This window comes from Cyanistes caeruleus, chromosome 34 (genome assembly GCF_971803275.1).
Source record: "Cyanistes caeruleus chromosome 34, bCyaCae1.hap1.1, whole genome shotgun sequence".
Classification (NCBI taxonomy): Eukaryota; Metazoa; Chordata; class Aves; order Passeriformes; family Paridae; genus Cyanistes; species Cyanistes caeruleus.
The window spans coordinates 1,692,925-1,704,728 of record NC_141735.1 but is presented as its reverse complement, the minus strand read 5'-3'; the positions used below and the strand labels follow the sequence as shown (position 1 = coordinate 1,704,728).

General features: G+C 52.7%; 1 protein-coding gene across 2 annotated transcripts; it reads left to right on the top strand.

The window, feature by feature from the left end:
* The first annotated feature begins 2,561 nt into the window (after nt 1-2,561).
* CDC42EP2 (CDC42 effector protein 2) lies at nt 2,562-10,831 on the top strand. Of its 2 annotated transcripts, XM_086870895.1 has the most exons (3): nt 2,970-4,043; nt 8,362-8,923; nt 9,175-10,831. In XM_086870895.1, the coding sequence occupies exons 2-3, from the start codon at nt 8,881-8,883 to the stop codon at nt 9,723-9,725; spliced, it is 594 nt and encodes a 197-aa protein (XP_086727021.1). In that variant the 5' UTR covers nt 2,970-4,043; nt 8,362-8,880; the 3' UTR covers nt 9,726-10,831. The 2 variants fall into 2 exon arrangements, with proteins under 2 accessions (XP_086727022.1, XP_086727021.1); XM_086870896.1 differs by lacking the exon at nt 8,362-8,923 and having other exon boundaries at nt 2,562-4,043.
* Nucleotides 10,832-11,804: the final 973 nt, after the last annotated feature.

The window sequence follows — 11,804 nt, the reverse complement described above, 5'->3', positions numbered from 1 at the left end:
GGAGAAACTCCTGGAATTGGGGAGAAAACATCTGGATTTGGGGAGAAAACATCTGGATTTGGGGAGAAACTCCTGGAATTGGGGAGAAAACATCTGGATTTGGGGAGAAAACATCTGGATTTGGGGAGAAAACATCTGGATTTGGGGAGAAAACATCTGGAATTGGGGAGAAACTCCTGGAATTGGGGAGAAAACATCTGGATTTGGGGAGAAAACATCTGGAATTGGGGAGAAAACATCTGGAATTGGGGAGAAACTCCTGGAATTGGGGAGAAACTCCTGGAACTGGGGAGAAACTTCTGGAACTGGGGAGAAAACATCTGGATTTGGGGAGAAAACATCTGGAATTGGGGAGAAACTCCTGGAACTGGGGAGAAAACATCTGGATTTGGGGAGAAAACATCTGGAATTGGGGAGAAACTCCTGGAACTGGGGAGAAAACATCTGGAACTGGGGAGAAACTCCTGGAATTGGGGAGAAACTCCTGGAACTGGGGAGAAACTTCTGGAATTGGGGAGAGACTTCTGGAATTGGGGAGAAAACTCCTGGAACTGGGGAGAAAACATCTGGAATTGGGGAGAAAACATCTGGAATTGGGGAGAAACTCCTGGAATTGGGGAGAAAACATCTGGAATTGGGGAGAAAACATCTGGAATTGGGGAGAAACTCCTGGAATTGGGGAGAAACTTCTGGAATTGGGGAGAAAACTCCTGGAACTGGGGCGAAACATCTGGAATTGGGGAGAAAACATCTGGAATTTTGGTGAAAACTCCTGGAATTGGGGTGAAAACATCTGGAATTTTGGTGAAAACTCCTGGAATTGGGGTGAAAACATCTGGAATTTTGGTGAAAACTCCTGGAATTTTGGCGAATCCCCCCAGTGTTTTGGCACACGCAGGAATTTCACCCCAGGAAAAGGGAATTTGGGAATTTGGGAATCCGGGCGCGGGATCCTCCCCGTCCTGGCGTCACCCCTCACCCTCGTTAGAGATTAATTAACGCAAAACCAATTAATTACGGGCTCTGGAAAACACAAAGCTCCGGCTCTGACCCTTTTCCCAAACTTTTTGCCCCAAATTTCCGACGACGATGAAAATGAATTCCAGTTTTTGTCTCTCCCGGTGCCGTTTCCCGAGAGATTTGGGGTTAAAAGCGGGGAAATTGGGGCTGGGGAGGGAGATTTTCCTCCTGACTGCGGCGTGTGGCCGGGATTTTCCCAAAAATCTCCTTTTTCAACCCAAAACTCCCCCTGGAGCAGCTGGGAAGTGCCGGGATCCCCCTGGATTTTCCCATCCCGGATCCTCCTCTGGTTTTTGCCAAATTCCATCGCTTTTCACCCCAAAATAAAGAATTTTTCCAACATCCATAAAATCTGCTTTTCCTGGGTTTTTTTTCCTCTCATTTCCAGCTTTTTTTATTTTTTAATATTTTAATTTTTTTATTATTTTTTTTCCCCGTGGATTCTCCTCTCTCTGCCTCAGTTTCCCTTGGAAAAACCCCGGGTTTGAGGAGCCGGAGCCGCGTCCTGGGGGGGAAATTTTGGGAATTCCGGCTCTTCCCGAGCCCCCACCGCTCAATCCCATCCCGAAATTCGGGATTTCCTTCGGGAATTCCCGAGGGTTTGGGGATGGGGAGCTGATCCCGATGGGATTTTTCCAGTTTTGATTTCCCGGGATGAGGCCGAGGGAGCTCCGGGAATTCCCGGGAAGGGAAACGAGGCCGGGGAGGAGCCGGGATCTGATCCCAAATTCTGAGTCCCAAATCCCAGGGATACCAAATTCTGGGGATCCCAAATTCCGGATCCCAAATCCTGATCCCAGGGATCCCAAGTTCCAGGGATCCCAAATTCTGGGGATCCCAAAATCTGGATCCCAAATCCCGGGGATCCCAAATTCTGGGGATCCCAAATTCCGGATCCGAGGGATCCCAAATCCCGATCCCAGGGGTCCCAAATTCCGGGTATCCCAAATTCCGGATCCCAAATTCCGGGGAATCCCAGGTGGGCGCCAGGAATAGGGGAAGGGGAAGGGGAAGGGGAAGGGGAAGGGGAGAAAGGAAAGGAAAGGAAAGGAAAGGAAAGGAAAGGAAAGGAAAGGAAAGGAAAGGAAAGGAAAGGAAAGGAAAGGAAAGGAAAGGAAAGGAAAGGAAAGGAAAGGAAAGGAAAGGAAAGGAAAGGAAAGGAAAGGAAAGGAAAGGAAAGGAAAGGAAAGGAAAGGAAAGGAAAGGAAAGGAAAGGAAAGGAAAGGAAAGGAAAGGAAAGGAAAGGAAAGGAAAGGAAAGGAAAGGAAAGGAAAGGAAAGGAAAGGAAAGGAAAGGAAAGGAAAGGAAAGGAAAGGAAAGGAAAGGAAAGGAAAGGAAAGGAAAGGAAAGGAAAGGAAAGGAAAGGAAAGGAAAGGAAAGGAAAGGAAAGGAAAGGAAAGGAAAGGAAAGGAAAGGAAAGGAAAGGAAAGGAAAGGAAAGGAAAGGAAAGGAAAGGAAAGGAAAGGAAAGGAAAGGAAAGGAAAGGAAAGGAAAGGAAAGGAAAGGAAAGGAAAGGAAAGGAAAGGAAAGGAGGAAGGAAGGGAAGGGGAGGGAGCGGATCCCGCTGGGAATCCCGGGATGCCGCGGGGGGGGCGGGCAGAGCCTTTCCCGTCACATCCCGGATTTCAAGGGAAAGGCAGCGATTCCTTCCTTTCATCCAGGGAAAACCTGGATCTTCCCCCGCAGCCCCGCCCCCGCTTCCCTGATTAATTAGAGCAGAGCTTAATTAGAGCAGAGCTTAATTAGAGCCTCCGGCTCCGCCCGCGCCGCCTTCCATCGGCGGCGGAGCCCGGGACGGCTCCGGGAACAGCCGGGAACGGCCCCTGGATCCCGGGAACAGCCGGGAACGGCCCCTGGATCCCGGGAACGGCCCCGGGAACGGCCCCTGGATCCCGGGAACGGCCGGGAACGGCCCCTGGATCCCGGGAACGGCCCCGGGAACAGCCGGGAACGGCCGGGAACGGCCCCTGGATCCCGGGAACGGCTCCGTGAACAGCCGGGAACAACCCGTGGATCCTGGGAACAGCCGGGAACGGCTCCCGGAACAGCTCCTGGATCCCGGGAACGGCTCCCGGATCCCTGGAACAGCCCCGGAGCGGCTCCGGGAACAGCCGGGATCGGCTCCTGGATCCCGGGAACGGCCCTGGGAACAGTCGGGAACAACCCAGGAACAGCTCCTGGATCCCGGGAAAGGCTCCCGGATCCCTGGAACAGCCCCGGAAGGGCCCCTGGATCCCTGGAATAGCTCCTGATCAGCTCCCGGATCCCCGGAACAGCCCCCAGATCCCTGGAATAGCCGGGAACGGCTCCCGGACCCCTGGAACGGCCCCGGAAGGGCCCCTGGATCCCTGGATCAGCTCCTGATCAGCTCCCGGATCCCTGGAATAGCCCCTGGAATATCTCCTGGATCCCCGGAACAGCTCCCGGATCCCGGGAACAGCTCCCGGATCCCTGGAACATCTCCTGGAACATCTCCCGGATCCCGGTTTAATCCCGGGACAGCTCCCGGATCCCGGTTTAATCCCGGGAACAGCTCCCGGATCCCGGTTTGATCCCGGGACAGCTCCCGGTTTAATCCCGGGACAGCTCCCGGATCCCGGTTTGATCCCGGGACAGCTCCCGGTTTAATCCCGGGACATCTCCCGGTTTAATCCCGGGACAGCTCCCGGATCCCGGTTTGATCCCGGGACATCTCCCGGTTTAATCCCGGGACATCTCCCGGTTTAATCCCGGGACAGCTCCCCAGCAGCCCCGGCATTCCCGGATCCCGGCCCGGCGCTTTTCCCTGCAGCAGGAGAATCCCAGGATTTCCCAATCCCGCTTTAATCCCGGGAATTCCGGCCCGGGAGGATCCGCCCGCTGACGTTTTCCCTGGATTTTGCTTTTTCCCTGGATTTTCGGGGGCGGGCCCGGGGATCCGGCGCTTCCTGATCCTCCCTCGCCGCTGGAATTCTCCCGGGAAGATCCCGGTTTTCCCTCGCCATGGAATCCTCCCGGCGCGGATCCTCCGCTGGATTCTCCAGGTGGGAATTCTTGGAATTCTTTTTTTTTTTATTATTATTATTATTTATTTCTTTTAACCCATTCCAGCTTTTCCCAGCCCAGAACGGGCTCGGATCCCTCGGACGGCTCCCAAAATCCCCCAAAATCCCCCCAAATCTTCATCCCAAGGGGCTCCTCTTCCTCTCTCTCTTCTCAAATGAGGCTTTTCCATCTTTTTTTTGGGAAAACGCGGATGGAAAATTCCCGGGGGGGGGAGGGGGAAAAGCTGCTCGGACAACACCGAAATTCCTGAAAATCCGCCCCAAAAAACCCCAAAAAAACCCCAAATTTCCGTGTGGCAGAGCCCGAAATGCTGGGAATGGGCGGGAAATGAGGGATTTTTATGGAAAAACGATGGGAAAAGTTTAAAAAAAATCGAGGTCCTGAAGCCGGAGGGGCTGAAAAAATTCACAACGAGGTAAAAATCCCCAAAATCGGGCGGAAAAAAAAAGGGAATTTCCGCTTTGAGAGAGGGAAATGGGCGGAAAAGGCAAAAAGATCCCGAATTTTTCGGGAATTTTCACAAACAGGTGGAAAATGGAAAACCGGGAAGTGCCCAAGGTCAAAGTGCTGGGAAAAAAAGGGAAAATTTTCCTGTAATTCCCAAATTCCTCCCAATCCAAAGCCCTAAATCACAGAAAATGATGGAAAAGGAACGGGATTTCCTGGAAAAAGGGAAAAATTCCTGAAATTTTCCTCGCTGGGAATCGAATCCGCTGATTCAGGAGATTCCCGGGGCTCGGAGTCCTCCTGGAGCTCCTCCCACTCGGATCCAGGGAAAAAAATAAATCCATTTTTTCCTGCTTTTCCTCATTCCTGACCCTTCCCGGGATTTTTTAGGGATGGAAATTCCCAGCAATGAGCTCGTTCCTGCCGCTTTTCCTCCTTTTCCTGCAGCATTCCCGGCTTTTCCCAGAGCATTCCCGACTTTTCCTGCAGCATTCCCGGCTTTTCCTGGAGCATTCCCGGAGCATTCCCGTCTTTTCCCAACTTTTCCTGCAGCATTCCCAGCTTTTTCTGCAGCATTCCCGGCTTTTCCTGCAGCATTCCCAGCTTTTCCCAACTTTTCCTGCAGCATTCCCGACTTTTCCTGCAGCATTCCCGGCTTTTCCCGCAGCATTCCTGACTTTTCCTGCTGCTTTTCCTCCTTTTCCTGCAGCATTCCCAGCTTTTCCTGGAGCATTCCTGACTTTTCCTGCAGCATTCCCAGCTTTTTCTGCAGCATTCCCGGCTTTTCCTCCTTTTCCTGCAGCATTCCCGGCTTTTCCCAGCTCTTCCCAGAGCATTCCTGGCTTTTCCTGAAGCATTCCCAACTTTTCCTGGAGCATTCCCGACTTTTCCTGCAGCATTCCTGGCTTTTCCTGAAGCATTCCTGGCTTTTCCTGCAGCATTCCCAACTTTTCCTGGAGCATTCCCAACTTTTCCTGCAGCATTCCTGACTTTTCCTGCCGCTTTTCCTCCTTTTCCTGCAGCATTCCCGGCTTTTCCCGACTTTTCCTGCAGCATTCCCGGCTTTTCCCGACTTTACCTGCAGCACTCCCAGCTTTTTCTGCAGCATTCCCAGCTTTTCCCAACTTTTCCTGCAGCATTCCCGGCTTTTCCCGCAGCATTCCTGACTTTTCCTGCCGCTTTTCCTCCTTTTCCTGCAGCATTCCCGGCTTTTCCCAGCTCTTCCCAGAGCATTCCTGGCTTTTCCTGAAGCATTCCCAGCTTTTCCTGCAGCATTCCCGGCTTTTCCTGGAGCATTCCCGGCTTTTCCTGCAGCATTCCCGGCTTTTCCCAACTTTTCCCGCAGCATTCCCGACTTTTCCTGCCACTTTTCCTCCTTTTCCTGCAGCATTCCCGGCTTTTCCTGCAGCATTCCCGGAGCATTCCCAGCTTTTCCAGCCGCTTTTCCTCCTTTTCCCAGAGCATTCCCGGCTTTTCCCGGAGCATTCCCAGCTTTTCCCGGAGCATTCCCGGATTTTCCTGGAGCATTCCCGGCTTTTCCCTGATCTTTTTAGGAGCACTGGGGGGTCAGGGAGGGCCCTTTGTGGTGGGAAAAGGGAATTCCAGGAAGGGAAGGATCCCAGGGAATCGATGGCTCCGGGATGTTCTTCCTCGTCATCCTCATCATCCTCATCCTCACCCGGGAATTCTCATTTTGGAGGCTTTTTTTCCCTATAAATCCACTTTTTTTCCCTCCAAATCTATTTTTTTCCCCCACAAATCCACTTTTTCCTCCCAAACCCATCTTTTTTCCCTATAAATCCATTTTTTTCCCTATAAATCCATTTTTTTTTCCTATAAATCCACCTTTTTCCCCACAAATCCAACTTTTTTCCCCCCAAATCCATCTTTTTTCCCTATAAATACACTTTTTTTTCCTATAAATCCACTTTTTTGCCCCAAATCGACTTCTTCCCCCTCACAACCCATTTTTCCCCCTATAATTCCATTTTTCCTCTCTATAATTCCATTTTTTTCCCCTATAATTCCATTTTTTCCCCCCATAATTCCATTTTCCCCCTATAATTCCATTTATTTCCCCCCTGGAATTCCATTTTTTTCCCCTCCCTGTAACTCCACATTTTTTCCCCTCCAAATCCCCTTTTTCCCCCCAACTTTTCCCGTCGGATCGGCTTCCCCAGGAGCCCATCCCGATGATTCCGGAGGGAAAATCCTTCCCCGGCCCCGTCTGCGCCGCCCCCTCCTCCCAGCGGGGCCCGCGCTAATCCCGGGATTTGCGCCTCTGGATTCTGCACCGTCAGGATTCTCCCGCCCGGAGCCGCCGGGCCCGGCCCCCGTTCCCGGGAATCTCCCCGGGATCCGCCGCGGCCTCGGGAGCGGCGCCGGCGCCCGGCGGTAACGGGGTCTGGGGGGAAACGGGGCAGAATTCCCTGGGAATGGGGAGAATTCTGTGGGAACGGGGGAGAATTCCATGGGAATGGGGAGAATTCCCTGGGAATGGGGGAGAATTCCATGGAAACGGGGCAGAATTCCCTGGGAATGGGGAGAATTCTGTGGGAATGGGGGAGAATTCCATAAAAACGAGGCAGAATTCCATGGGAATGGGGAGAATTCCATGGAAAAGGGGAGAATTCCATAAAAATGGGGCAGAATTCCATGGGAATGGGGAGAATTCCGTGGGAATGGGGGAGAATTCCATAAAAACGGGGCAGAATTCCATGGGAATGGGGAGAATTCCATGGAAAAGGGGAGAATTCCGTGGGAATGGGAAGAATTCCGTGGGAATGGGGAGAATTCCGTGGGAATGGGGAGAATTCCATGGGAATGGGGAGAATTCCCTGGGAATGGGGAGAATTCCGTGGGAATGGGGGAGAATTCCGTGGGAATGGGGAGAATTCCATGGGAATGGGGGAGAATGGGGAGAATTCCATGAAAACAGGGGGAAATTCCATGGGAGAGGGGGAGAATTCCATGGAAAAGGGGGAGAATTCCATGGGAATGGGGGAGAATTCCATGAAAACAGGAGAGAATTCCATGGGAATGGGGAAAAATGGGGGAGAATTCCACAGAAATGAGGGAGAATTCCATAAAAACGGGGGAGAATGGGGAGAATTAAATGAAAACGGGGGAGAATTCCATGAAAACAGGGAACAATAAGGGAATGTTCCCTAAAAATGAGGGATAACGAGGGAATACTCCCCAAAATCAGGGGATAATTAAGGAATATTCCCTAAAAAATGGGATAATAAGGGAATATTCCCCAAAATCCGGGGATAATTAAGGGATATTCCCTAAAACCAGGGGATAATTAAGGAATATTCCCTAAAACCAGGGGATAATTAAGGAATATTCCCTAAAACCACAGGAAAATTAAGGAATATTCCCTAAAACCAGGGGAAAATTGAGGAATATTCCCTAAAACCAGGGGAAAATTAAGAAATATTCCCCCAAACCAGGGAGCAGCCGGGATCAGGGGAGGTTTTGGCCGGAGCAGCGAACGGGAAATGGGATTTTCCATCCCTCGGGGCCTCGCTGCTGTTGTTGTGTTTTTAGGGATGAATCCTCCCCGGCTCCGCCCGGGATTTTTCTGGGTCGAATTCCTGCCGGGAGAGGCCCCTGGGGGTGTCCAAACCCATCCCTAAATCCCTCCCCGGAGCTGCTCCGTCCTCAGAAAAAAAACAGGGATGGATGGAATTTTTTTTCCCTGAAAAAATAAAGGCGGAAAGCTCCAGAACTTCCCAGCCGCTGATTTAACGGGGAACGTTAAACGAGGCCGTTCCATCCCCGTTTCCCGAGGCCGGACACATTCCTGCCACTAAAATTCCCGATTTTTGCCTCATTTCTCCCCAGAGCTGAAAAATCCGGCCCCGATGCGATGTCTGAGCTCGGAGTTCACGGCTAAACCAGGGGAAATCCCAACTTCCTTCCCTTTCCGACCCCAAAATCTCCGGTTTGGCTTCAGCTGGCGCTTTTCCCTCTGGAAAATTCTGGAATTCATTCCTGACACCCCTCGATCCCGGCTCCGAGCGCTTTTCCCTCTGGAAAATTCTGGAATTCATTCCTGACACCCCTTGATCCGGGCTCCGAGCGCTTTTCCTTTGGGGAAGGTCTGGAATTCATTCCTGACACCCCTTGATCCGGGCTCTGAGCGCTTTTCCCCTGGGAAAATTCTGGAATTCATTCCCGACGCTCCTCGATCCCAATTCCGAGCACTTTTCCCTCGGGGAAGGTCTGGAATTCATTCCTGACACTCCTCGATCCCAATTCCGAGCACTTTTCCTTTGGGGAAGGTCTGGAATTCATTCCTGATGCTCCTCAATCCCAATTCCGAGCACTTTTCCCTCGGGGAAGGTCAGGAATTCATTCCCGATGCTCCTCGATCCGGGCTCTGAGCGCTTTTCCTTTGGGGAAGGTCTGGAATTCATTCCCGACGCTCCTCGATCCCAATTCCGAGTGCTTTTCCCTCAGGGAAGGTCTGGAATTCATTCCTGACACTCCTCGATCCCAATTCCGAGCACTTTTCCTTTGGGGAAGGTCAGGAATTCATTCTCGACGCTCCTCGATCCCAATTCCGAGCACTTTTCCTTTGGGGAAGGTCAGGAATTCATTCCCGACGCTCCTCGATCCCAATTCCGAGCGCTTTTCCCTCTCGGTTCCCCGCAGGCCGTCCTGAGGCCGCCATGGCCACCAAGGTTCCGATTTACCTGAAGAGGAGCGGCCGCAAGGGCAAGAAGGAGAAGCTCCGGGACATCCTCTCCTCGGACATGATCAGCCCTCCGCTGGGCGATTTCCGCCACACCATCCACGTGGGCAGCGGCGGCGAGAGCGACGCCTTCGGGGACATTTCCTTCCTCCAGGGCAAGTTCCACCTGCTGCCGCGCGCCGCCGAGCCCGCGCCCTTCGCTTTCCCCCGCGCCGTCGAGGCGGCGCCGTCGCCGTTGCTCAAAAACGCCGTCTCTCTGCCGGCGCTCGGCGGCGCCCGCGCCTTGACGCTGCCGGCGGCGCCGGCTCCGCCAAAACCCCCGCGGCTGCGGCCGGACGAGGCGGCGGCTCCGGCGTGCGCGGCCGCCAACGGCGAGGCCGAGGCGGTGCCGTCGCAGGCGGGGTCGCTGCTGTCGCTGCACGTGGACCTGGGGCCCTCCATCCTCGAGGACGTGCTGCAGGTGATGGAGCGGCACCGCGCCGAGCGCGGCCGGCCGGAGATCCCCACGTGAGGGAAACGGCGAGGATGAGGAAGGATCCCGGTTCGGATTCCCGCGTTTCCGACGGCGGGCGAGGGTTCGGCCTCTCCGAGCTCTCCCAGGCGGGATGAATTCCCGAGGATCCCCCGACGGGAGGATTTGGGGGGACGGCGGCGTTTCTTCTCTCGGCTTCCGTTGGACCCTTTGGAAACGCCGCAAACGGGGAAATTCCCGCCGGGAAATCTCCGGCTCTCCGTGGAGAAGACAAAACTCAGCGTGGAGGAGCTCGGGATCCCGGTGGGAGCTTCAGGAACTCAATCCATGGAGGGGCCAAAAATCCCCTCGGGGGGAATCGGGGGCGAAGGGAGCGGGGCCGGGCTGGAAATCACCAAAGGGACCCAAAAAATCACCAAAGGGACCCAAAAAATCATCGAAGGGACACAAAAAAATCATCAAAGGGACCCAAAAAATCATTGAAGGGACCCAAAAAATCATCAAAGGGACCCAAAAAATCACCAAAGGGACCCAAAAAATCACCAAAGGGACATAAAAAATCATCAAAGGGACCCAAAAAATCACCAAAGGGACCCAAAAAATCATCGAAGGGACCCAAAAAATCACCAAAGGGACATAAAAAAATCATCAAAGGGACACAAAAAATCACCAAAGGGACATAAAAAATCACCAAAAGGACCCAAAAAATCATTGGAGGGACCCAAAAAATCACCAAAAGGACCCAAAAAATCACCAAAAAGACACAAAAAATCACCAAAGGGACCCCAAACCAACCCAAATTCCCACGGAGAAGCGCGGCTGGATCCCGGCGCCGCGGCGGATCCGTCGCGGATCGTTCGGCCGGAGCGGGGTGGAAGGGGAAGGAGGGAATGGCGAGGGGAATTCCCGCTGGATTTTAGGGAATGTGGACAAAATCCCCACTGGAAACGCCGCTGGTGCCGCCGGGACTCGGGGACGGGGTGGGGGCAGCGCTGATCCAGGCTCTTCCCAAGAATTCCAGCCGATTCCTGGGAGTCGGAGCCCGGAGCCGCGGCCCCTCCTGACCCCACCTTCCCCTTCCTCGTTGCCTAACGAGTCTAATTTAGATTATCTGTCTAATGACTCATTAGATTCTCGTTAACAAACCCTCGTCCCGCCTCTTCCTTCCCCTCCCCCTCCACGTCCCGAAACACTTTTGGTGAAAACGCCCAGGATTTGGGGATAAATCGATTTCCCGAGGTTTTCATCTGTAAAATAATTAACAAACCCAGGTTAATTAGGCTCCATCAGCCCCGGGTTTAATTTCTCTTTGCTCCAACTCCTCCCTGTTCTAAACTCTTTTCTCCCCCCACTCTCTGTCCACTTTTTATTTATTTTGGGGTTTTTCCTCCCCAAACCAATTCCAGCGCCGGGACGGAGCCGTTTCAGAGCCTCCTTTGAGATTAATTGTCATTAATTGCGATTAATTAACCCCAGGGATGAGGGATTTTGATGGGAACGTGGCTCTGAGTCCCCTCCTGTCCCAGGAACAGCCTGAAGGGAAACCAGCCCGGTTTGGCTCATTTTGGGCGGCTTTCGGGGCGGTTTGGAGCGTTTCCAACACGGGGTGGGTTGGGACAACGTGGATGCACTTTTTTTCCCCTGGATTTCACCCCAATTTTCCTGGATTTCACCCAAATCAGTGATTTAAAGACAGAGCTGTTTGTGCCCCGCCTCAGCCCAGGAATTGCGAAACTGCAGGATTTCTAAATCACCAAAATCAGCCAAAATTCCAGGTTTTCCCCCCAGTTTTTTACCTTTTCTCCCCCAGTTTTTTCCCTTCCACAAGCCAGGGCTGGATTTTGGGGTGTTCCAGGTTTAATTTGTGACTTTTTTCATTCGTTTCTCCCCCCACTCATCCCCTTCTGCTCCAGTCCTGGAAAAACTCTTTTAATTTGACAGATTTTGGGGTGTTTTTACCATGAAAAGGTGATTTTCCTTTTGTCACCCCTCTCCTCCTTCTTCTCTTCCCTCCCTCCCGCACCACTCAGACCTCACTCGAAATCATCCCCAAAATTATCGTTATTATCCCTGAAATTATCCCCAGAATTATCCCAAATATCACTTTATCCCTGAAAT